This window comes from Hevea brasiliensis, chromosome 12 (assembly GCF_030052815.1).
Source record: "Hevea brasiliensis isolate MT/VB/25A 57/8 chromosome 12, ASM3005281v1, whole genome shotgun sequence".
In the NCBI taxonomy this organism is placed as follows: Eukaryota; Viridiplantae; Streptophyta; class Magnoliopsida; order Malpighiales; family Euphorbiaceae; genus Hevea; species Hevea brasiliensis.
Window position 1 is genome coordinate 26,349,807 of NC_079504.1, and position 27,646 is coordinate 26,377,452.

Consider the following 27,646-nt stretch of genomic DNA (forward strand, 5'->3'; position numbering starts at 1 on the left):
GATTGCAAGAGACAACACTGCTCAGCGCTATCTCAATAATCACTTAGTTTTCTATGTCTGCCTGCTAATTGTTACAAATTTCCAGCCCTCCCCTCGGCTCAAAACCTTCCACCTACGTTTGTTATAGAAGCTCATTTAGGTATGCAATAATATTATTGGATTAAATATAGGTCCTATTTGGTTCAACAAAAATTGACTCAGGAATGAGAATGAATTGGTGAATATTCAATCTTATCTATATATTTATTGGGATATTTTAAATTTTTTATTTTTACATTATTAATTAAAATAAAAATATAATAATAATATTTTTATGCTTCAAATAATTAATTAAAAATAAAAATTATAATTACAATTATATTAATTAAAATAATTATAATAATTAAATATTTTTATATTTCAAATATTTAATTATAATTATAATTGTAAAATTATAATAATTAACATAATTACAATTATAATAATGATTAAAATAATTTTAATACTTAAAATATTTAATTAAAATAAAAAATAAAATAATTATAACAACAGTTAAAACATAAAACTATTATTTTTTATAATTTTAAATAAATAATTAAAATTAAACATTATAATTATAACTAATTAACCTATCTAGAATGAAACACATTAAAAATATAATTTTTATATTTTCATATAATCAATTAAAATAAAAATTTTGAATATAATTAACTTTAATTATTTAAAGTAAAATAATAAAATATATTATTTTTATTTTCACTTATAATTAAATAAAATAGAAAAATTATAATTATAATTATAATTAATTCAAATTAAAAATATAAAAGTAATATTTTATATTCTCCTATAATAACTAAAATTAAAAAGTAAAAATATAAAAAGATTTTAAATTAATTTTTATTAAGTATAAAATAAATTTAATTTCAATTCTGCGGTTTATATATGCAAATCAAATACGTTAAAAAGGAATTTGACTCTATTTCACATTGAACCAAATATAACGAGATTTACCATCTTGTTTCCAATTTTGCTTGATTCCAAATACTATTACGATTCCAATGTGCAAATCAAACGGGCTACAATGAAAATGTTTCAAAGTGAACTTTATTAGTATATTTGATTATAACACTCAGCTCATGCACAGATACTAATTTCTGCCTCAAATTTGTTGATAGGGAAACAAACTACAAGTTTTGTGGCATATCTCACCATGGGAATCATCTTTGTTATCATTATTAATAGTAATAGTAGATCACAGTGCTTTCACAAGAAGGGACATAATGGAAGATGACATACATCAAAAAATATATGGACATGATTATATTTGGGATCACACAAATAATTCTAAGCCAAACACTTAATTTTCAATCAACTTTCAGGCCTCTCCATTGTTGTTGTTTTCATGTCTTTCGCTTACTCTTCATTGGTCTTGCTCTTTCTATTGCCAAAATTACTGGTGAAATGGATTTTTTTCTTCTAATTTTATTCATATATAATCCTAATGGTTTATTCGGTACTAAGAAAATTATTGATTGAAGTACAGTTATAACTAGATAAGAATCAAGATCAAGATGGTTTTATGTCTAGAAATAATATATAGAGATGGTAAATGTATTTTCTAAATTCTATTTTTTTTTTTTTGATAGGGACAATGTTGCTTATGTAGACAAAGAAAAATTGAAAAATCTATGCAACATGCGAGCAAGTGACTAATTTAAACTAAAATTAAATGATTTCATTCCATTTTGTGAAATTTATTTAAACCAAATGTACTCTATTTAATTACTCCCTTGAGTCTTCTCTCGATAGAAGAGCTCTGATCTTCACCAATTCACTAATTACATCTATCATTTTCATTCTTTCTCCTGGTTGCTCCATTGAGCATGCAATTCCAATTCTCAGCACAGAGATGATGCAGTCTTTGAAGCTCCCTCCATCATCAAATACAGCAATTCTTGGATCCATAATGTCCATCACTCTGTAAGGCAAATATTGCTCAACAAAAGTATGAAGATTTAGATCATCTTTAAAACATTCATCAGTTGGTTTCTTTCCTGTAAACATCTCCAATAACAAAATCCCATAACTATATACATCTCCTTCTGTAGAAACTGGGTCACCCATGCCATACTCTACAAATACACAATAGACATTCTGAGAAAGTGTAAAGTTAAATATACATCTCCTGCTGTTATTAGACTTTATGTGAACTATATTTCTATGTCCAATTAAACCTGAATGCAACTTTTTAAAGAAAAAAGAAAACGAGGAATTAAAGAAGCATATACCTGGAGCAACATAGCCAATAGATCCCTTGATTGCTGTAGAACTGCTTTGATACTGATGGACCTCACCAGAAATTGATGAGACAATCTTAGCCAGGCCAAAATCTCCAATATGGGCAGTCATCTCCTCATCTAAAAGAACATTACTTGGCTTTAGATCACCATGCATAATTGTTGATAAGCTACCATTGTGAAGATACTCTATTGCAGTTGCAATATCAGTGGCAATGTTTAGTCTGTCTATTAGTTTCAGATTTCCTGATTCTCCTTCTTGTCCATCTTCTCCCACATCATGAGCGTGCAGCCATTTCTCCAGGCTCCCATTCACCATGAATTCATATATCAGAGCTTTGAAATCATTACCTTCAAAATCGATGCTAGAGCAGACGCTCAATAGCTTCAGAAGATTTCGATGCCTGATGGTTCTAAGAGCTTGGCATTCTGACATGAAACTACTTGAAGCTCCTCTTCGTTGCAGGTTTAGCACTTTGATGGCCACTTGTATTCCTACTTGCTCAAGAATTCCTTTATAGACAGAGCCATAGCTACCAACACCAATTATGTTGGTCATAGAGAATCCATCTGTAGCTTTGAAGAGTTCAGCATAGGATATTCTCAAAAATTGTTGATGAAATGATGGCATGGTAATATTTTCCTGCCTGGAAATTCTTTTCTGATGCCAGAAGATTGAGGAACCCAACAATAGAGCCAAAAATATTGCTGAAACAACTATTGGGATTATTACTTTCAGTGCCAAAGAGTGGTTCTTCTTGGAGTTTGGAATCGGGCAAGAAGGAAGCTTCAGCGCAGTTATGCCTCCACAAAGACCATTGTTTCCCAAAAACGAAAATGCACTTGAATTTAAAAAGATTCCATGTTTTGGAACCATCCCTTGGAGTTGATTAAAAGACAAATTCAAATAGTTCAGCCCATCAAGTTGAGCTAAAGAATCTGGAATTTGCCCTGAAAAATTGTTGCGTGAAATGTCCAGCTCTTGTAAACCTTGTAAAACAGAGAAAATCTGAGGTATCTCTCCATCGAATGAATTTCCCTCCAGGTGAAGCCGTACCAAACTCAAACACTTGCCAATTGTATTTGGAATCATGCCAGATAATCTATTGTCAGACAAATCCAACTCTACAAGATTTTGCAGCAAACCGACTTCTGACGGAATAGGACCAGCGAGTGCATTACCAGTTAAATCGAGTAAAATTGAAAGGGATGGAAGGCCAATAACCTCTTGGGGTATAGAACCAGTGAGACGATTATGACCAAGACTCAAATAGATCAAGTTATGACAAGTACCAAGACCTGGAGGTATGCTACCATTGAAATTGTTGAACCCCAGGAAGAGACGACCCAGCAAAGATAAATTACTAATAGAAGATGGAATCATCCCTGTGAACATGTTATAACTCAAATCCAACCATTCCAAATGCGCAAGTTTCTCAAAATCAACAAGTATAGGGCCAGTGAAATAATTACCATCCAGCTGTATGAATCTGATATTAAGAAGATTTTCAATACCCAAGGGAATCGAATCATATAACTGATTATCTGACAGAGATAGAAGAAGTAGGTCTTTCGAGAGATTGGCTATGGATTTGGGCACGGTCCCATTCAGAAAATTTGATTCTAATTCGAGACTTACTAGACTGGAGCAATTAGTCAAGAAACTAATGAAACTCAAGTCATCTTGTAGCTGATTTTTAAAAAGGGTTAGGTATTGAAGATGGGGTAGGATTCCAAGTTCTTTGGGAATTAACCCAGAGAAGTTGTTAGACCCAAAAACAATTTGTTGAAGCTCAGAAGCATTTGACAGTGAAATTGGGATAGGTCCAGTAAACCTGTTGTATTCAAGGACAAGATAGACCAGGTTTGGAAGAGTGAGACCTACGTCAGAGGGGACGTTTCCGTTTAGTTGGTTTGAATCCACATAAAATCCTTCAATGCTGGAGATGTTGAAGAGGGCACTAGGAATCTCACCAATTAGATTATTTTCTGAAAGGATCAAATATTTCAATTTCCCAAGTCCAGAAATTTCCTCAGGAATCCGTCCTTGTAACACATTCTTTTCCAGATATAACTCCCAAAGAGATGAGAGATTCCCATTGGAGGGGGGAATATTTCCAGAGAGTTTATTCTTGCCCAAGCCTAGAACTTCAAGCTTTGATAAAGAGCCAAGCTCAGCAGGTATATGACCTACTAGCTTGTTGTCGATGAGATCAAGAAACACGAGGTTTGAACAATGGGATAAGTTGGCAGGTATATTACCTTGGAATGAATTGTTGCTGAGATCAATATATTGCAGGCGGCGCAGACGACCAAGCTCTGGTGGGATTTGGCCATGGAAGCTGTTGTTCTCGAAATTGATGCTCCTGAGAAATGATAGGTTACCTATGTGTCGTGATAATGATCCTACCAAGCCTTGTGAACTCAAGTTCAAAGCTATGACCCTGTCAGGATGCCTGAGACTGCATGAAACTCCATGCCAATGGCAGTAGGGCAGTGAATTATTCCAGGAATTGAAGACTCGAAATGGGTCTTCTTGTATTGCATCTTTGAAGGATATCAAAGCAAGTCGATCAGTCTCATTTTGCAGGCAAGTGGCTGGGCTGAAGGAGCTCAAGCACCACCACAATATAGGATTGTAGTAAAGACACCACCACTTAATCGCCATAGCTGCTTCTTCACAGTCATAAACCAAGCTGCTTTTGTTTATAAACCGATGTTTGTTTTGATTTGAGAAATTGGCAAACCATAGTTTGCGTGTTGCTGTCAAACTGCAAGCCAGAATTGAATATACTTCAATTAAATTGATAAAAAATTTGTAAATAAATTTAAAAGGCCACCACCTCACCTAATTGCCTTAGCTTCCACAGAAAAGCATGCGTTTGATTAATTGGAAATGCTTGTCTTCCATTTCTGATTGGGTAATGATTTGACTCTTTGACTTGCCAATTCTGCCGCTTCTTCGACGGCAGATGACTCAAGCTCGTAGACTCACAGTGGATAAGTGGTGTCTGGAATAACAATGGGTAGAAGTGTACTTAAATTATTTTATTTAAGGGTGGTTTGTTTGAAAAAAATATTTTTTTGAAAACTATATATTTTTTTAATTTAAGACATTCAGAAAAAAAAATATTATCCAAACAAAAATTAAGTTATTTTTTTAAAAAATAACTTCTTTTAATTTTAAAAGAGAAAGTTATTTTATATTTTCTAAATTTTGATAATCTTATTAAAATAGGTATTTTTACATGTATAATATAAATATATATCATTAATTTAACATTACAATTACAACTAAATAATGAAAAATATTTTAATGAAAAATATTTTTTTATATAAATTATTTTTCGTTTTTTTTATTTTATATATTTTCATTAATAAACAATATGAAAGTATATTTTTATTAAATTTTATATTTTAAAATTTAATAATTTTATAAAATATTTAAAATTTATTTAATAAAATATAATATATAAAAATTCATAAATATTATTATAAAATATATTTTATATTTAACTAATTTTTTAATCTAACATGAGTTGCATGTTATTTATACTCATTATAGATATTAACTATTTTTTTTTTATATACATATGTTTTAACTTTTCATATATTATATAATGTTATAGACTTTTATGTCATTATAAATTTGAGAGGAAAATTGATGTAACATAAGTAATAATATAAAATAATATAATGTCACATTCAATTTTATGGTGTTTGCAATTTCTTATATGACATTGTTATAGTAGATCAATAATTGACTGTGTTCAAATCATTATATTAGTTATCATTATTTTAATATAATTAAGTGCCAAATATTATGAATGTATTTCAATATAAATTTTGTTCCTTTATCATCTTTGCAGAAGCAAGACCTCCTCTACAAGACATTTTTCATATACGTTTTCTTCCCTTTTTTTAATAAATATTATTATAAAATATATTTTATATTTAATAAATAATTTATATGACATATTAAATTAAGGAGTAGCCAAACATAAAATCCAAACTTGATACGGTTATTATTTTTAAATCTAAATCTATTCAAAACTCAATTATATATTATTTGAATCCATCGTGAAATCAAATACTAAAAAATCTAATTCATTGTGATTCTATCTACACCAAAAAAGTAATTTTTTGTGTTAGGCCTAAGATTAATTAAATGGATTTTTTGTAAAATTAATTTAATTAATTTTATTCTATTGATTTAATTAATTAAAGACCTAAAGATAAATTAATGAATAATTATGGGTGATTAAGAGATAAATATATGGAGAAATTAATAGATAATTAGTGGTTAGCTGAAGAAGGGCAATCATAAGAGGTTATGACAAGTTAAGGGAGTTCAGATAGTGGATAGGAGAGCTATAAATATCATATGAGTAGCAATATGAAATGCCCCTATCAACTCAATTCAACAATTCCTTATTTTATCAATCTTTGATTGTTCAACTTTTGCATTTACTCTTCAAGCCTTGAAATTACTTTGTAATCAATCAATCAAACCTTTCTTTTAGTTTCTAGTTCACTTACCCTTAATCCATTGTGGGATTGACAAAACTTCCCACAACCATTTGATTGATTGACAAAACTTTCCACAACCGTTTGATTTAATAGATTAAAGCGTAATTTAAGTGATATACTTTGTATCTGGCATGCCTACAAACCGTATACTGTGAGATAATTGACATTATTTTTATAACGAGACAGATTCAAGTGATGCCAATTTATTTAGGTAGGTTCTAAGATTAATTTTTGAATAAATTATTAAATAATTTTAAATATTTGATAATATTTATGAGTCTTTCCATATTTTTATATTTGAAGTAATTTTTTTAAAATTAATTTTGTAAATATTTTAATTAATTAATTAATTTATCATATTCTTTTCATTAATCAAGATAATCAAAGCAATTTCTCCTTATTATCATTGCTTCCAGGGGCTGAGGGAAGGGGACTAGGGGGAGCCTTAGCCCTCCAACCCTTTACAATTTTCCCTGTATACAAATATATTTAGAGAAAAAATTAAGTTATTTTAACTATTAACTTTCCTAAAAAAATAATTATATTATTTTATTAAGATATGAATAATATAAAGTATTGAAATTATTTATTTTTTATTATATAATAAATTTTTTTCTAAAGTATTAGAACCTTTGTAAAAAATTATAACTTAATTACACTATATTATGATACTTTTAAATATATAATGTTAACTCTTTAAAATATATAATGAATAAAAAAGTATATAAAAAATTAATATAATTAAATAATATATTAAATTAATAATATTAGCCCCTTAAAAATAATTTTCTGACCCTGCTTCTAATTCCTTCAATCCTCCCCTTCCTTGTTCATTATGCTTAAGTTTATTTTTTTTTTCCACCCAAAATTAGATTATTTTTTCCTTTGATCATTTTCTTTTAATATATATTTTAAATTTATTTATGATTTATATTTTTAGTAATTAATTTTTTATTTTATTATCCAAACGACTATTTCCATATTTACCGCTTAGACTCTGATTTTAAAAATCACCTAATCTGATTTTAAAAATCTAAATTAAGTTATACTAATGTTAATAAATTTAAATTATTTAAATTAAATATTTATTTAATCAAATTACATATCATTTCAAGTGAATCTAGTTGACCAATAGGGTTAAAAATTACCAATTTGCCATCTCTAAGCCAATCTCTATTATTATTATTATTTATCAGAAATAAAACACACTCACATACGAATCAACAATACTAATTTGCATTCTCTATTATGAAATGATCCAAAAATCTATCTTTGAATTTGTCCTTCCACATCTTAATTATGGTCTCCACATTGTGATTTATTTTGTAATTGTTAATTATTATTGGGTTGGATTATAGGGTGGTTGATTAGACATTATTATCTTAATTTAAACGAAGTCTAGAGGACATTATTGACTATGAAACATCATTAAAATACATAAACGCCTTCTTATAGAGTCTCTGGTGTTCCTGTTTTCTCCTTGAACATCTAGAAATGAGCTATTTAACATCTTCCAGGAAAATGGGTCAATTGGCAGCCATGGGCACTCTACGCCTTCACTCTTCCTTTGACTTGCTAGAGTTGGGTCTTCTGATAAGAAAAAACAAACTATTTTTAATAGAATGATAACGGATAGGATATTTATAAAAATTATTCTATCTAAATTTGAATTTGATTATATTTTAATTATTTTAAGTTTAATTAAAATTTATCTTAAATTATTTAAATTTATTATAAACTCGATTATTAATTATTACTCGAATGATAGCCAAATTCTATTAACTTTATATTTTTAATTAATCATTTACATAAAAATACTTTTTTATTAATAATTTATATTTTAAAATTTGATAATTTTATAAAATATTAAATTTTATTTATTTAAATATAATATATAAAAATTTATAAATATTATTATAAAAAATATATTTTATATATTTAATTAATTATGTATATAAAACAAGTTTGAGTAACGAGTATATAAAATGTATAACTCGAATCTGATGTATTATTTCTTAAACATAAAATTGTCTCAAAATTGATGTATTTTTTTTTTTTTAAATTTATCGTTCTTGCCATCATTTTATCGCTTGTGTTGTGCATCGCGGAAGCGTGTAAACTGCAAAGAAACAAAGCAAACATATAAAACACCAATATTTACGCGGTTCACTCTCTCAATATAGGGCTACATCCACGGGCATGCCATCTTCCACTATCATCAATAAATAATCATAATTACAAGCTCATATTTATACTACCCATCAACCCAATTACACCTAAGAGAATCAATACTACATCAAACTGCTCATAGTAAATATATTAGTTAGTCCCTCTCAGTCTCCTCTAGACATAACCCAATATATTTACTATTACAATACTATACCACAAAGGATGCCTTCAACTATATTGGTAAGAGCCCTCTCACCAATGGTGTAACACCCCTATATGCATAGCCTGGTATATTTTACTGTTCCGGTGATCGGTGTCGATCCGGACAATTAAGATGATTAGAACCATGTTTAAGACACTTAGAAAAACCCTGAATGAAAATTAATAGTGATTACCAGAAGGCCAAGTAGAAACAAGAAAAACAGAACGTAAAAGGTTAAATGAGTAGGGGTTCACAGCGATGGGTGACCTTATCGGGAAGTGACTGCGAGGTCAACTGTAACCCTAATTTTGAACGAGACATTGTAACACCGCAGTCCTAAGAAGTATTGCGAAGCTAGTGGAAAAGAGAAAATCACAGAAAAGAGTTGATAAGTAAGTCAAATAAATAGGTCACGGTTTCGGAAGAAATACTGAATTATTGGCAAACCGGATCAGACCGACGAGGGGCAAATTGGTTAATTTACCCCTAGAGGTGACTCATGACCTAACTGTCCAATAAAATCTAAGAAATGAAAATTTTGAAATGTAGATTTAAATTAAAGAACCATGAAAATATAAAAAAAAAGAAAAAGAAAAGAAAATGGACTTATGACATCATGTGTGTGACATCATGCATGACATCAATTGATTTTTAATTTATTTAAATTTTTTTTGACCAAGTCAATTATGTGGAATAAAAACAAAACTTAAAATTTTTTTTTTTTACTTCTTCTTCTTCTCCTTATCGTGGCACTCCTTCCCTCTCCCTTTCTCTCACAAAGCTCCATGGAAGCTTAATTTTAAGCTTCTTAAACTTCAAAATTTCCCATAAATTCCCCAAGATTCTTAATTAAAGCTTGCCCTTATAACTAGAAAAGAAGATTGAAGAAGAAAAGGAAGGAGGAAAGATAGAGAATTGGAAAGTTGAACTTCAAAGAAAGAGGTTAGTGTTCTAATTTTCCATTTTCTAGTTAAATACATGCTTAAGTACTTGAATTAACTTAGAATTGTGAAAAATTCAAACAAATCAAACATGGTAGACTATTTAGGGATTTTAGTCAACATTAGGAGAACTAGGGTTTGCTTGAGTTTGATGCAATTAAAAGTTTAATTAAGTGTAATTAAGTGTGTAGACTATGTTTAGATACTTTAATTGCATTAATTGAACAAGATGCAAAAACCAGGGTTCTTGAGCCAAAGAACTTAGGGGAAAATTTGGTGAAAATAGGAATTTGATGTAATTGGACCTAATGGAGACTCAAAATGGTCAATTGGGACCAATTGGAGTGTGTTAGAATGGTGAGAATTGAAAGGCAATTCGGATTAGTGAGGGTTCATTTTTGGACAGTTTGACCTAGGTTCATTTCAGGGACTAAAACTATAATTCTGCCACTCTAATTGGTGTGAGGCTAATTGGATATGAAAGTAGAGACATAATGCCACAATTTTCATGTAGAAATCATACCCAGAAAATGACATTAAGATAGTGAACAATTAGGTCAAATCCGGGTAATGCACACTGTCACTGTACAAAAATGACCAAATAAATTGTATTTGTTTATTTGGCCATAACTTGGTCTAGGAAGGTCCAAATAACCTGAATTTTATACCAATGGAAAGCTGAGACATAGCACTACAACTTTTATGAAGAACATAAACTCAAATTCTGACCATAACTTATCAAAAAAGTGAGCTGCAGTCAGCATACTAAAACTGCCAGAACCAAGAAAGTGTCAAGAATTCTGGATTTGAACTAATCCGGCCAGCGTTAGAAAAATAGGCATATCTTAGGCTACAAAACTCCAAATGGAGTGATTTAAAAATAGAATTAAAGCTAAGACAATAAGGAACAATTTTGTTGAGGAACACTTAGTCAAATTCTCACAGTAATCAGATCAATAGAACAGTGCAAAACAAGGGACCAAAACTAAAAAATTGAAATTTCTCTTAGGAGACTTAGAAATGGAAATGACAACCAATGCCAACAAATTAGATACCGAAAATATGGTCTGTGGGTGTAATTGGAATTCACATACCTATTAAGTATGAGAATGTCAATATTTTAACTTGAATAGTGCCATGAATAGTAACCCCAAAATGCAAAATTCAAAGAATACCATTTTAAGCACATTTAAGGGTACCATTAAATAAGTTTGCAATAAATTGTTGAATTTATTATAGGATGTGATACTGAAACACTGTAAACTATGTGTTTTAGTTAAAAAAGACCCTGAGAAGGATAATGACAAGTGAGTCAAGATCTAGAGGCGACTCAGTCCAGGTTTGTGCACAATAACTTTAAACTATTGTTTTCACATTGAAACCTTGATTTGTTACTCATTGTAAGTGAATTGTGCTAATTTTGAATTTCAAGAACTATTGTGTTGCCACTTTGTGAATGTAAATGGAACTTTGGAAATTGATTGGATTTTGCATGCAATATTTAAATAAATAATTTTAAATTGATTTCGGATTCACACTTAGCATGACAGTACCATATTATTCCTCCTACATTTATGGGGTTGAGATCGATTATTTTCCTCCCTCTCTAGCTTGCCAGTTGAGGTTGAGATTGGATGAGTACTCATATAGCTAGCTAGCCACCTCCCTCGTTGATTTCGATTTGTGAGATTGTAGATTGCTTTGTCGTGGTGTACAATATGGCATTGATCGGAAATTTTGTGTCATAACCTAAGTTGTGTATGGATTGGCAACACTGTGTTTATTAAATTATTTGACAAAATTATATTATAAATGTGAATTGAAAATTGTGAAATGTGATTGTAAAATGTTTGAATTGTGATTTAGCAATAAATGTTTTATGTTCAGCATTTTAAATTTTTATTGTGCACCACTGAGTAAATCATACTCAGCGATAGCTTTATTTGCTGTCGCAGATAAGGAAAAGGAGAAAGCAGCAGAGTGAGCTGCTATTTGGATAGAGGACTTCACTGACTTTTTGGTACGGATATTATTTTATACCCAATGTATTTATTTTGATGTAAATATAAAATTGTTCATATGTATTGTTGTAAATTGAGCAGTTGTACAGTAAACTTGTAATAATATTATTTTTGGATTTTATGTCTGTAAATTAATTTTTTTTATGCAATGTGCATGAATTTATTTAGTTATTTTTGAAAATATTTGAGATGTGAATTTTGAATGGAAATTGGTTGAATTGTGTTGGTTTGAGATTTATTTGGAGGTTGGGAGTTGTGAAATAAATTATTGGAAGTACTTTTTACAGGTCTTTAAAATTTGGGTTTTTTCCAATTACAGACGGCACTCTGCCGAAATTTTCACAAAATTTGCGAAAAAATAAAAGTTATCAAAATTTTTACCTAGTCTTTAAAATGAAATTAAAAGTTTTTAATACCTGTCAAAAGTGCTCACCACTTTCAAAAGAAGACAAAATTGTTTTAAAATCCCTTGTAGTGTATTTAATGGGTTATCGGTAGGCGAAGTTCGGTAATTCATTAAGTATACTACGGGATCATGTTATGCCTTATGGAGGGGTAAGGTGACACATGTTTTAGTGATATCAGAGCATGGTTTTGAAATGAGTTTTGACTATGCATGTGAATATTTCTTTTGATAAGTACAACTGCTCAAGTGTCCTAAATTGATACATATGACATATTTACATCATGAATGTAAACTAACAAAGGTCAACCTCCTTGTGTTTGTTATCAGGGAGTAGAAAATCATTGGAATCGGAATGGAAGAAGGAGATCATTCCGTGGAACAGTCTGTAGAGGCTGAGGCACAATGGGAAGCCCCAACACTCTAGAATGTGAGTGGGTCAGCCACTCCAGCTCCTCAAGTATCGCAGTTTCCTGCTCAATTTGCACAGCAGATGGCTACCTTATTTCAATAAATGGCTGAGAACTTACCAACACTAGCCCAGACTCAAGCACCAGCAGCACAACCACAGCCCCCAGCCTGACAATATGAGAAGTTAATGAAGTTTGGGGCTATAGAATTCAAGAGAACAGTGGATCCACTGGAAATAGAACAATGGTTAGAAAGGATGGAACGAGTGTTCAGGAAACTACAGTGTACAAAAGAGTTAAAATTTGAGTACTTCATTTTTCCACTGCAAGGGGATGCCTATGAATGGTGAAAGACCATCCCCCACAGTTTGGTTGAGCCTTCAGTCCTTACCTAGTCAGACTTCTTGAGGGAATTCAGGCAGAAATGGGTCCCTGATGCTTATGTGGATATGAAGTTACAAGAATTTCTGAGTTTGAAACAAGGGGATAGAACCATAGCAGAATATGAGAGAGACTTCTCTCGGCTGAGCCACTATGCTGGAAGCTTAGTTTCCACCCCCAGAGATTAGTGTAAACGGTTTGAGGCCGGGTTAAGGCCTAACCTGAGAATGCAAGTAGTGGGGTTCAGACATCAGAACTTCTCAAAGCTAATCTCACAGGCCCTGGAATTGGAAAGGATAGAATCAGAAGGGGCAGTTAAGAAGGGTACACAAGAGAAAGAGAAGACTGAAAAGACTACTGGTCAAGCACCTGAAAGTGGTTCAGGAAAGAGGAAGAATTTTAGGGGATCCAGCTCCAGTAAATCTGATAGAGGCAGATTTTTTGGCCAGAGACCACCTCGATCTGGTTAGCAGACCCAGCAGACACCCAGAGGGGCATCATCAGTTCGTCAATGCAAAACCTGTGGCAGAACTGTTAGTAGTATGCCATAGAGCATATCATTTAGTATGTATCTTGTACATCTTTTATTAATAAAAGGCATTTTCACTTTTTCGTTTACATAATATATTTATATGTAATAGAAAAGGTCCATTGATATTTTGCTAGAAATTCTATTTTTAAAGTTATTAAGAATATGAGTGACAGTATTTCTAGCACAAAGTATCATAAATAGGTTCACAATCGAGGATACTTCACAATAAGGACATGACTTATCCAGAAAGATTGTAATCATGTTTGTTCTCAAATTATTTATATGAGATGTAAATAAGATAGAATGGTGAGTCTTAAGCCATATAATAAACATGATAGGCACTTATACATGATAAGTAGGCCGAACCAGTGACATTTATGACAAGCACATGGAGTTTACTCTTGTCAATGCATTGTCATAAATCATATCAGTGCATATAATCTTTAGACCTGATATAGCATAGTTATCTTGTATATAGGTGGTTTGAGTTTGATACTGCTTTCATACTTATACTGTGTATGGGTATATGGGCATGTGTTGGCTCCTACTAGTTATATATGGAGGTAGGTGTTGATCAAGATGGAATCTGTTCCTCTAAGTAAATAGAGATAAAATCCTATGTTCATTTAATTGTTCTTGATGTTTCAAGTTCCTGGCCAGGACAGATAGATTTAATAAAAAAAAAAGTTTCTGATGAGAAAAATCTTTTAATCAAGAACTGGAATTAAAAGAGAACATAATATTCATAGCAAATGGGATTTGACATAAACCATGACTCCAGCTCGAATTGGGATTTTGTAACAGAGGGATTCTAGTGCATGGTAACATATAATTATAGGTTCATTTAAGGTAAACCTTATTACTAATTGGGTGGCCATGGCATGCTATGCTAGGTATTAACCATGGTCTATGAGGTGCATAAAATGATTTAGAGAAATCATTTATGGTAAGAAAGAGTTCTGATGATATTAAGAGTTGATATCATGTCTCATTGCCAATTAGTGATGAGCCTAGTAAGTCACACACATACACAAGTAATCACCAAATAAAATATGATTTAATTAATTAATTAAAGATTTTAATTGATTAATTAAATAAGTTTGGTTTGCAATTAGATTGCAAAGTCCCTAGTATGGCTTGAAACCAAATCTAGGTTATTGTATGTATAGTATAAGTTAAATTTATATTTAAAGTGTTTAAATATGAATTTTATTAATGAGAAATTAATTAATAGAGATTAATTAATTAATTTATATTTGATATAAATTGATTAGAAGAAGAGAAATAATTATTTTCAAAATTAAGACACAGGGGTATTTTGGTCATTTCACAGGGTAACATGTGGCACCATGAGATGGTGACACATGGCACTACACATAAGCTTGCCATATGTCTTTTAATCATGTAAGATAATTAAAGTCAAGATTAAATATGGGTTTAACACTTGGCACAATGTGATTGGGTCAATTAAACCTAGAGCCAATCAGAAGGTGACATGTGGCAAGGGTTTTAAGTGGTGACCTAGCTATATAAGGGAAATGATGAAAAGAAAAATACCTAGCTGCTATTTGTTTCATTGGTGCTGCCCCAAAGCACCTCTCCCTTCCATCTTCTTCATCTCTCATCAATTCAAAGAGATTTCCCAACAATCTCTTGAATTAAAAATGCTAGAAATCATTTCTAGTGTCCTGTTTACATCTGTAATCTCTCAAAAGGCAAAACTTGATTTTCTAATTCATAGAAAAAGCTTTAGAAGCTGTTCAAGGGCTGCCATAGGTGATCTTAGTGTGGACAAGCTAGAGGGACAACATCTGGTGTCCTAAAGACGCATCCCAAAGGTACAAATACGCTGCAGTGCATCAAGAGGTTAGTGTATTTATTCTTGATTTAATCTAGGGTTCTAATAATTAATCTGATTAATTCTAAAATCTTAAATGGTAAATACAAATCCAAAGACATATTAAAAGAGTTTTAACATGTTGTTTATCATTAAAATCAAATATATAAAAATAAATCTTGCATGATGCATATGACCCTAGGTGAAAATTTTTGAGTTCAATGATATAAACTTGTGTTTTTCATGCTTTCGCTCCTTCAATTGGTATCAGAGCCACTATATTTGCTATTTAGATTATTAATTATATGATTTAATTATGTGGAATAATCACGAGATGATAGATCCATTGCTGGTTGGATAAAGAAGTGTGGCAGCATGCTTGATCTCACCATCAATGGTGTGCCATCTTTGGGCTTCATGGGTGGCACAAGGTTTGGTTTTAAATTCTGCAATTGTTGTAAGATCTAAGGCCTATCCTATGTCTAATTAAATTGTTTAATTAGAGTTTTAATCACACAATTAAATTTTGATTCAAATCAGAATTTTAAAAATTGTTTGAATGTGATTCAAATATAAATTTTTAAAGTTATTTGAATCATATTCAAATCTGAAATTTTAAAGTTGTTTGAATAATATTCAAATCTAAATTTTTAAAAATTATTTGAATGTGATTCAAATCTGATTTTTTAAAAATTTATTTGAATGTGATTCAAATATGAATTTTTAAATTTGTTTGAGTCATATTCAAATATGGATTTTTAAGTTGAATATGAGATATTCAATTTAATTTAAGTATGTATGTTTTATTTAATTGTTAAATGGTGATATGCATGATGGATGATCATGGACTATAAAAGACCAATGTGATTGGATTTATTTCTTTATATTTCTTTGGGATTGTAAATTAATTAATTTATTTTGGGCATGTATTATTAAGGTTGTAATAATTTTGGGTTGTAATTTCATTTATTTAAGTTCTTGTAAATTCCCCTTGGTATGCCAAGGATTACTATGTAATTGGATTGCAAGAAGTTCAAGGAGGTCAAGAGCATTGGTGGGACCAGTGAGAGGAATTCAAGATCAAGTGTTGATTATGTACTCCTTCAGCAACTCTTGTAAAATGAATGAATGAAATGCACCTAGGAATGCCCTGATTCAATTCTTGGCGGCTCAGAATTGAATCCCTTAGAAAGTCCATGATCATACCATATTTACTGTTTATCCATGAATGCATGAGATGTATGGGAATGTATGCAATTATATGATATATGCATGCTAAATGGATAATGTGCAAAGTGAGACCTTAATAGTAATTAGGATGACCATAAAATCTTCCAAACAAATGATTAAGTTGGAAATGCTATAATTAAAGTAATTATAACATGGGCCCTCCATTGGGGCAATTATTTTAAGAAATTTTAAATAGTTGCATAAGATGCAATTAATTTAAGAGATTTTCTTAAGAATAATTGTTAAGCATGAGATGTTGTAAATATGTAAATGGTTTGGTGGCCAATATTGGATGTACCTGAGGACATTAAAATTATTTGCATAATTACTGGCTCAATGGGATCAACTTAACTAATGCAAGATAAGTCAATAATGGATGTACCTGAGATTTTGAGCATTAGGGGCTAGGTAAAGGATTGAACCTCACATGAGATGTGATGGGCAAGGAGTTGCTCACTTATAGTTTATTGTAATTCCAATAATGGATGTACCTGAGGATGATCAATAGAATTATAAGAATTCAATCACCCACTAGAAATCCATCCAACTAGGATTTCCATTTTCTACTTTGGAAGTGTAGGATTCGCTAAGTTAGTGGGAGGACCAATTTGATTAAAAGACTATAATCATTTTGGTTAATTACATGATAAATTTACTAATTAATTTGGTTATTTTCTACAGTTAATTTTCTGATAATAATGAGCACAGAACAACCACCACCATCCAATATCCTTGCAAGCATACTTGATCGCAATAGGTTGACAGGACCTAATCTCTCTGATTGGCTAAGAAATTTGAAACTTGTCCTGAACTTTGAACATATAGGATATGTTTTAGACTCAAATGTTCCTAGTCCCTTACCTCCAGAGGCCACTCCAGAGAAACATGAAACTTTGGATAAGTGGAAGGAGCATGATATGAAAGCTAAGTGTTACATGCTTGCTTCCATGAGTAATGAGTTACAGAAGCAGCATGAGAACATGCAGAGTGCGAGTGAGATTCTCCTTCACCTACAAGAGTTGTATGGTGAGCACAGAAGGAATACTAGGTATGAGATATCTAGGCAGTTATTCCGCATGAGAATGTCTGAGGGACAAAATGTTGGGGATCATGTCCACAAGATGATTTGGTTAATTGAGCAGCTAGAACATCTTGACTTTAACATGGATTTCCAACTGCAGACGGATTTAATCCTTCAGTCCCTTCCTGAGTCTTTTGGGAATTTTGTAACAAATTTCCATATGACTAAGCAGGAATGCACCTTGGCTGGTTTACTCAACATGCTAGTTATTGCCCAAAAGAATATGCAGAGCAATAAAGGAAAAGAGATAGCTTTGATTGCATCTTCTTCTATTAGAAAGTCCAACAAGAAGAAAGGCAATAAGAAAAAGAAATCTCAAATTCCTGGTCCTTCCAAGAAAATAGCTTAACAGAAAGTAAAGACCAAAGCTAACAAAGGCAAAGGAAAGTGTTTCCACAGCCAGAATGATGGGCACAAAAATAGGAACTGCCCAGAGTATAGCGAATAATAGAAGCTTGCACTAACGAGATATTAGACTATGGGTTGGCAAAAGCTCAACTGTTGAACCTTTAGCCATAGGATCTAAATCTTTATACATGTATAGACATGTTTGGTATTTAAACAAGGTTTTGCATATGCCTGATACCTTTTAAGAACATCATTTCTATATCTAGTTTGACTAGAGATGGTTATGAATTTCAGTTTATAAATGATGTTTGCAATATTTATTTTGGAAATAAATATGTTGGTTCGGGTTATATGCATGATGGACTTTATTATCTAGATAATAATGTTAAATACAAATCTAATGCAAGCAATCTAAAAGAATGCAATGCCATGATGAAAATTAACTCAAGTTCAAAATATATTTGGCACCTAAGGTTAGGCCATATTGCAGAAGATAGGATTGCAAAGCTGGGGAAAATGAGGATTTTATCCTCATTGAGTTTTGGACCTACTCCAACTTGTAAATCCTGCCTTCAGGGAAAAATTACTAAATCTCCCTTTGTTGGACAAGGACTAAGAGCTGAAAATATTTTGGAGCTAATACATAGTGATGTATGCGGTCCATTTAAAGAAATGGCTAGAGGCAGTTTTCATTATTTTATTACCTTTACTGATGATAAATCAAGGTTTGGGTATTTGTATTTGATGAAATACAAACATGAATCCTTTGAAAAGTTTAAAGAATTTAAATCTGAAGTATAAAATCAAACAGGAAAAAGTATTAAAGCTCTTCGATCAGATCGTGGAGGTGAATACTTGACTACTGAATTTGATGAATACTTAAGAGAGCATGGCATTGTTTCCCAGCTGACTCCTCCAGGAACGCCACAGCTGAATGGTGTATATGAAAGGAGAAATCGTACCCTATTGGATATGGTACGTAGTATGATGAGCTATACTGATATGCCAATCTCCTTTTGGGGATTTGCATTAGAATTAGCTTTGTATATTATGAATAGCATTCCATCAAAATCAGTTTCTTCCACACCTTATGAGATATGGCATGGAAGAAAACCAAGTCTTAAGTATGTTAAGATTTGGGGTTATCCAGCTTATATCAAAAAGCTGAACACTGATAAATTGGAAACCAGATCAGAAAAGGGTCGATTTGTTGGATATCCAAAAGATAGTTTTGGATATTATTTTTATTTGCCCACATCACAAAAGGTTGTGGTAAGTAGAGATACCACGTTTCTTGAACAATAGTTTGTTTAAGAAGGAGGCAAAGGAAGACAAATAGAGTTAGAATTGGAGAATTCTAACCAATCAACAGATCAGATGGATATAGATCCATCTAGTCAACCTACACCCATTGATGAAACATCTACAGCTATTCCTCGTAGAACAACCAGGGTATCTCACCCACCAGTGAGATATGGTTTCCTTCATGAAGAAGAATAAGAGTTGTCTACTCATAAAGAAGTAGATCATGGAGATGATCCACTTACCTATGAAGAAGCTATATCAGATATAAACTCTTCAAAATGGATTGATGCTATGAAATCCGAGATTGATTCCATGTATAAGAATCAAGTTTGGGATCTTGTTGACCCACTTGAAGGTATTATACCTATAAGGAACAAATAGGTTTTCAAGAAGAAAATTGGTTCTGATGGAAGGTAGAGACCTATAAGGCAAGACTAGTAGCGAAAGGGTTTCGCCAAAGGCAAGGAATCGACTATGAGGAGACTTTCTCGCCTGTTGCCATACTTAAATCAATTAGGATTCTATTAGCAATAGCTGCATACTATGATTATGTGGCAGATGGATGTCAAAACAGCTTTTCTCAATGGATACATTGAAGAAAACATTTTCATGAAACAACCTCGGGGTTTTTGAATCCCAACATGGTTTCAAAGTGCGCAAGCTAAAGCGATCCATTTATGGGTTAAAACAAGCTTCGAGAAGTTGGAACATCCGTTTTGATGAAGCAAGTAATTCATTTGGTTTTGTTAAAAATGAGGATGAGCCATGTCTATATAAGAAGGTTAGTGATAGTGATCATTTTCCTTGTCTTATATGTGGATAATATTATGTTGATAGGTAATGACACAGGTATGTTGACAACTATGAAGATATGGTTGTCAAATACATTCTCCATGAAATACTTAGGGGAGGCAACCTATATTTTTAGGATTCGCATCTATAGAGATAGAGCGAAAAGAATAATTGGTTTATCCCAAAGTCTATACTTGGAAAAGTTGTTAAAGAGGTTTAACATGCTTGATTCCAAGAGAGGATTGTTACTAGTGAGACATGATATCCACCTTTCTAAAGAGATATCTCCAAAGACACCTGAAGAAAGAGATAAAATGGCCAGGATTCCATATGCTTCAGCTATTAGAATTTTGATGTATGCAATATTGTGTACTAGGCCGGATATCGCATATGCTGTTAGTTTGACTAGCAGGTATCAATCCAATCCAGGTTTAGAACACTGGATAGCTATCAAGAATATCCTTAAGTACTTGAGAAGAACAAAGGATTTATTATTGATATATGGAGGTGAAGACTTGCAATTGGATGGTTATACTGATTCTGATTTCCAATCAGATATTGATGATAGAAAATCTACATCTGGGTATGTGTTCATTTGTAATAGAGACACAGTCAGTTGGAAGAGTTCCAAACGGAGCGCGACTGCAGATTCCACTATAGAGGCCGAGTATATTGCTACATCAGATGCTGCAAAAGAAGCTGTTTGGATAAAAGGAACCCCGGTCTCACCCGAAATCCAAACACATAGAAAGGCACTACCACATTATCAGAGAAATAGTTGGGCGAGGCGATGTAGCCATGCAGAAAATAGCATTAGCTGAAAATCCAGCTGATCCATTCACTAAGCCTATGTCACAGACTCTGCTAGACCGACATTTTGAGAAGATGGGTCTAAGATATTGTAATGAATGGCTCTAGTGCTAGTGGGAGATTGTTAGTAGTATGCCCTAGAGCATATCATTTAGTATGTATCTTGTACATCTTTTATTAATAAAAGGCATTTTCACTTTTCCGTTTACATAATATATTTATGTGTAATAGAAAAGGTCCACTGATATTTTGTAAGAAATTCTATTCTTAAAGTTATTAAGAATATGAGTGACAGTATTTTTAGCACAAAGTATCATAAATAGGTTCACAATCGAGGATACTTCACAATAAGGATATAACTTATCCAGAAAGATTGTAATCATGTTTGTTCTCAAGTTATTTATATGAGATGTAAATAAGATGGAATGGTGAGTCTCATGCCATATAACAAACATGATAGGCACTTATACATGATAAGTAGGCTGAACCAGTGACATTTATGACAAGCATATAGAGTTTACTCTTGTCAATGCATTGTCATAAATCATATCAGTGCATATAATCTTTAGACCTGAGATAGCACAGTTATCTTGTATATAGGTGGTTTGAGTTTGATACTGCTTTCATACTTGTACTGTGTATGGGTATATGGGCATGTGTTGGCTCCTACTAGTTATATATGGAGGTAGGTGTTGATCAAGATGGAATCTGTTCCTCTAAGTAAATAGGGATAAAATCCTATGTTCATTTAATTGTTCTTGATGTTTCAAGTTCCTGGCCAGGACAGATAGATTTAATAAAAAAAAAGTTTCTGATGAGAAAAATCTTTTAATCAAGAACTGGAATTAAAAGAGAACATAATATTCATAGCAAATGGGGTTTGACATAAATCATGACTCCAGCTCGAATTGGGATTTTGTAACAGAGAGATTCTAGTGCGTGGTAACATATGATTATAGGTTCATTTAAGGTAAACCTTATTACTAATTGGGTGGCCATGGCATGCTATGCTAGGTATTAACCATGGTCTATGAGGTGCATAAAATGATTTAGAGAAATCATTTATGGTAAGAAAGAGTTCTGATGATATTAAGAGTTGATATCATGTCTCATTGCCAATTAGTGATGAGCCTAGTAAGTCACACACATACATAAGTAATCACCAAATTAAATATGATTTAATTAATTAATTAAAGAGTTTAATTGATTAATTAAATAGGTTTGGTTTGCAATTAGATTGCAAAGTCCCTAGCATGGCTTGAAATCAAATCTAGGTTATTGTATGTGTAGTATAAGTTAAATTTATATTTAAAGTGTTTAAATATGATTTTAATTAATGAGAAATTAATTAATAGAGATTAATTAATTAATTTATATTTGATATAAATTGATTAGAAGAAGAGAAATAATTATTTTAGGTTGAGAACTCAAAATTAAGACATAGGGGTATTTTGGTCATTTCACAGGGTGACATGTGTCACCATGAGATGGTGACACATGGCACTACACATAAGCTTGCCATATGTCTTTTAATCATGTAAGATAATTAAAGTCAAGATTAAATATAGGTTTAAGACTTGGCATAATGTGATTGGGTCAATTAAACCTAGAGCCAATCAGAAGGTGACATGTGGCAAGGGTTTTAAGTGGTGACCTAGCTTTTTAAGAGAAAGGATGAAAAGAAAAATACCTAGCTGCTATTTGTTTCATTGGTTCCGCCCCAAAGCACCTCTCCCTTTCATCTTATTCATCTCTCATCAATTCAAAGAGATTTCCCAACAATCTCTTGAATTAAAAATGCTAGAAATTGTTTCTAGTGTCCTGTTTACATCTGTAATCTCTCAAAAGGCAAAACTTGATTTTTTAATTCATAGCAAAAGCTTTAGAAGCTGTTCAAGGGCTGCCATAGGTGATCTTGGTGTGGACAAGCTAGAGGGACAACATCTGGTGTCCCAAATATGCATCCCAAAGGTACAAATACGCTGCAGTGCATTAAGAGGTTAGTGTATTTGTTCTTGATTTAATCTAGGGTTCTAATAATTAATCTGATTAATTCTAAAATCTTAAATAACAAATATAGATCCAAAGACATATTAAAAGAGTTTTAACATGTTGTTTATCATTGAAATCAAATAGATAAAAATAAATCTTACATGATGCATGTGACCCTAGGTGAAAATTTTTGAATTCAATGATATAAACTTGTGTTTTTCATGCTTCTGCTCCTTCAAAAACACATGGTGCGGTATGCTTCAGAGCCACAGGGGCATGTTTTAACTGTGGAGGGACCGGACATTTTGCTAAAGATTGTACCAATCCACGCCGCTCTGGGCCATCTGCCACATCAGAGGGATCAGCCCAAGCTTCTACACCGAGGGGTTCACAGCCAGCTAGTAGAGGCAGAGGCAGAGGTAGGGGTAGTACCCCAGGGAGCCAGAGCACAGTGAATTAGCCAGAACAAGGCACTGCTCCAGCCAAAGTTTATACAATGAGACAGCGAGAAAAGGCTGAGACATCTGACATAGTTACTGGTACCTTCTCAATTTTTAATCAAGATGTATTTGTGCTCTTTGATCTAGGTTCCAGCCATTCCTGTGTTAGTGCTAGCATCATTGATTGTCTTGTTGTTCCATGTGTAAAAATGGATTTTGAGGTGCTTGTAATGAGTCCGCTAGGACAAGAGGTCAGGGTCAATAGAATGTATAGAGATTATCCTTTGGTGATCCAAGGACATACTTTTCTGTTTGATTTGATTGAAATATCCTTCAGAGATTATGTTATCATCTTGGGCATGGATTGGTTAGCCAGGCATCATGCTGTGATTGACTATAGACTGAAGACAGTCACTTTTGGTCTCCCTCAGTGCGGTGATATAGTAATACATGGGGAGAGACAGTTATTGCCATCAAACATCATTTCAGCTGCACTGGCTAGAAAAATGATCAGAAAGGGGTGTGAAGCATACTTGACCCATGTGATAGACACCCAAGTGAGTAGTCCAGCATTGAGGGACATTCCCATAGTATGTGACTTTTCGGATGTGTTTCCTGAAGAGTTGCCAGGATTACCTCGGGAAAGAGAGGTGCAGTTTGAGATTGATGTTATGCCAGGTGTAGACCCAATCTCCATAACACTATACAGAATGGCACTTGCCGAATTAAAAGAGTTGAAAGTGCAGTTGCAAGAGTTACTTGACAAGGGCTTCATCTGCCCTAGTGTGTCACCTTGGGGAGCATCGATATTGTTTGTTAAGAAGAAAGATGGCACTCTCTGTTTGTGTATTGACTACTAGTAGTTGAATAAAGTGACAATAAAGAACAGATATACATTGTCCCGCATTAATGACCTGTTTGATCAACTAAAGGGTGCAGCTGTGTTCTCCAAAATTGATTTGAGATCGAGCTACTATCAGCTGAAGGTGTAAGAGCAGAGTATCCCAAAAACTGCTTTTAGAACTTAATATGGCCATTATGAATTTCAGGTCATGTCATTCGGGTTAACTAATGCTCCGGCTGCATTTATGGACCTGATGAACGCTATGTTTAGGCCATACCTAGATCAGTTTGTGGTGGTATTTGTCGACACCATATTTTGGCCGATCCCCCAGAATCAATGAACTTCGAAACCGATCCCCAGTACTAAGTCTCCCTTTGACAGCCAATTACATTCCCGATCTCTCTTTGCTAGATAATTACATTTCCGATCTCTCCTCACAGGGAATTGAATCAATGCTAAGTCCTCATATCAGTCAAAGCCTTACCGGTCTATTAAATCACTCACCGATCTCTCAAACCCATTGTCGAATCTCCTGACCAGTCAAGTATATTCCTGATCTCTTTTGGCAAAATGAAATTGAACTGACACTAGATCTTTGTTACCAGTTTTATTGCCGATCTCCCTTTCAAAAGTTTAGGAACAATCAAAGGTTCCGTTCCAGTTTAATGATGATCCCGATCTTAAATGTTCAAGCCAAAATTCCAATTTTAATTAAGTCCCGTTTAGCGTTGGTTCCTTACCGATCTCATGCTCATTGTGTTTTCCGATCTCTCACACAGGTTAATAATCACTTTCAGTTGTTTCAACATACTCAGACAATCAAGTGTTCAAATAATTTAGAAATTTTCCGATCACAACTATTCATCGAACAAAAGAGGCATTTCATTTCATTTCATTTCAAGAATTTGTACAAGTCATTCAGCTGGAGGATCACCCCTAGCCTAATCTACATTTTGTCCGTCTCCCCTCTCACCCTCAGCCTCCTCCTCACTCTCCTCACCTTCATCCTCGGGAGCCAGGTCTGCCATCCAGGAGAAGTCCTCTTCCGGGTAACGCTTCTTGAGTTCGGCCAAGAGGTCCTTGTGGGCATTCACATAAGCGCCGGCCACTCCAGTCACCATCTTTTCTTCTTTCGCCTTGAGCTCCTCAGCAAGGTGAGCGAGTTGAGCAGCTTCGTAGGCCCGGAGCGCCTGAACTTCTCCAAGAGCATGATCCCGTTCAGCCAGAACATGAGCTTGCTCGGCCAGCTTGTCCTCATAGTACTTCATCTGCCCCTCAATTTCACATATGTAATCCCGAGCGGATGAGAGTTGGGATCGGAGAGAAGACATCTCGTGACCCATCTTCTCGACTTCCTTGCCCAGGCGATGAGCTTTCTCCCGAACGATGTGCTGGTTTACCAGGCACTCCACGTTCAGGCTCATGGATCTGGTCAAGACGTCATCAAGACTATCCGGAGACAGCCTATCCCGGTCTTCCCGAAGGCAGATGGATGACCCCAGGACCTTAGCGAAGCCTGGATTTTCTCGAACTGTCCGGTTCTTCTCCAATGAATTGATCAGAACTTGAACGCCTCGAGAAAGGGGCCTCACGGGAGGCTGAGAAGGACCCCCTTCGGTGCTAGGAGCAACTGGAGGAGGTGGAGGCGGCTCTTCTCGGCGAGGAGGGGATCGGACCACTTCTACGACAACCGGTCCCGAAGGTTGGGACGAGCCTTCTTGTATTTCCCCGGGCTCATGCCTGGGAGTCTGCATTTCCTCAGCTCGCTTCATCTCCCGTACCTTCCGGGAGATCTCCCTCTTTCGTTTTCGGCTCTCCTTGGAGGCTTCGCCACTAGCCATACCTGCACAAAGAAGAGGTCAATGAGATCGCTAAGGTCCTGAGATCTGAGATGTAGAAAATATCGATGCCGAGGTCAGAGAGCTGAAGCCCGCGATCTTTGCCGGTGATCAACACCAGTGTCCAGTGATGAAGTTCGGCAGTCACCGCATCCAAGCAAGAGAACTTCTCTCTGCTCGCCTGTTCTTTCAGCTCCATCACCATCAGGCCTTCCTCCCTATTCAACACGAGACGCTTCGGAATTAAGGGGCCTTGGTGTAGCCAGCTACGAGGGAAACCCTCAAAGCCGTTCGAAATTTTGCTCCTTAGAATGAAGAAGCGGTTCTTCCAATTTTTCAGGGAGGAGGGCAGATCGGTGAAGAGCCCGCAATGTGGCTTCGCCTGGAAAAACCAGTACTCGTCATCCTTTCGACGAGTTAATCTATGCAGTTCGGCGAATACCTTAGGCGTAGGACAGAATCCCTTAGCTCGGCAGAGGCCTAGGAAGGCTACTAAGATCCGCCACGAGTTCGGGTGAACTTGGGCTATGCACACTTGGAAAAATTTTAAGACTTCCTTAAAGAAGTCGTCAAGAGGGAACCGCAGCCCGGCTTTTAACTGTTCTTCGTATACCATAATCATGTCGTTCTCTTCGAAGAAATGATCGGCCCGGTGATTGCCGTGACACCGGATAAGTTCATATGAGTCAGGCTCGATATTGTACTCCTAGCTGAACGACTGCAGATCAATTTCTTGAAGGACCGATGGCAGCTCGTCCATGGGGAGATTCTCTCTCCCTGAAGAAGGCGTATGCCTTGATGATGCCGCTTGCCCCCGAGCTGGAACGGAAACTCTAGGAGGTTCAGGTCGCGCGCTTGGCCCGACCACCTCTACTTCGTCTGACGACCACGAGAACTGAATGGAAGGAGGGCTCGTCGCTCTCTGACCTTTGGCGCCGCTCATTTTCAAAGGAAATAAAGAACTTAAACTAAAAGAAGGATCGAAACCCTTACCGGAGCTTGATCGGAGTCAGAAGGGCTTGAGAAAACGAGAGAATTTTGAAGTTGTTCGCGAGAGACTGAAAATAGCATAAGAGAGCAACTGGTTAACCCCACCCCTATTTATACTCGTCCGAGCATTTAATGCTCACGATGTTCCAGGCAATGCATCGGGTAGCGAGACTCGCCAGCTGTTCTGACGCATCTCACGAATATTCCAAAAATTCCATAAAAAGATCGGCATATTAAGATAAATATTTTAAATTGCGGATTAGTTAAGGGTTGT

At 34.1% G+C, this 27,646-nt stretch overlaps 1 protein-coding gene across 2 annotated transcripts; it reads right to left on the reverse strand.

The window, feature by feature from the left end:
* Nucleotides 1–1,685: 1,685 nt before the first annotated feature.
* On the reverse strand, nucleotides 1,686–5,059 carry LOC110637754 (putative receptor-like protein kinase At3g47110). 2 transcript variants are annotated; one of them, XM_058131362.1, is made up of 2 exons: nucleotides 2,268–5,058; nucleotides 1,686–2,111 (listed from the first exon to the last, which is right to left on the reverse strand). In XM_058131362.1, the coding sequence occupies exons 1-2, from the start codon at nucleotides 4,942–4,944 to the stop codon at nucleotides 1,762–1,764; spliced, it is 3,027 nt and encodes a 1,008-aa protein (XP_057987345.1). In that variant the 5' UTR covers nucleotides 4,945–5,058; the 3' UTR covers nucleotides 1,686–1,761. The 2 variants fall into 2 exon arrangements, with proteins under 2 accessions (XP_057987345.1, XP_057987346.1); XM_058131363.1 differs by having other exon boundaries at nucleotides 1,822–1,957; nucleotides 2,268–5,059.
* Nucleotides 5,060–27,646: the final 22,587 nt, after the last annotated feature.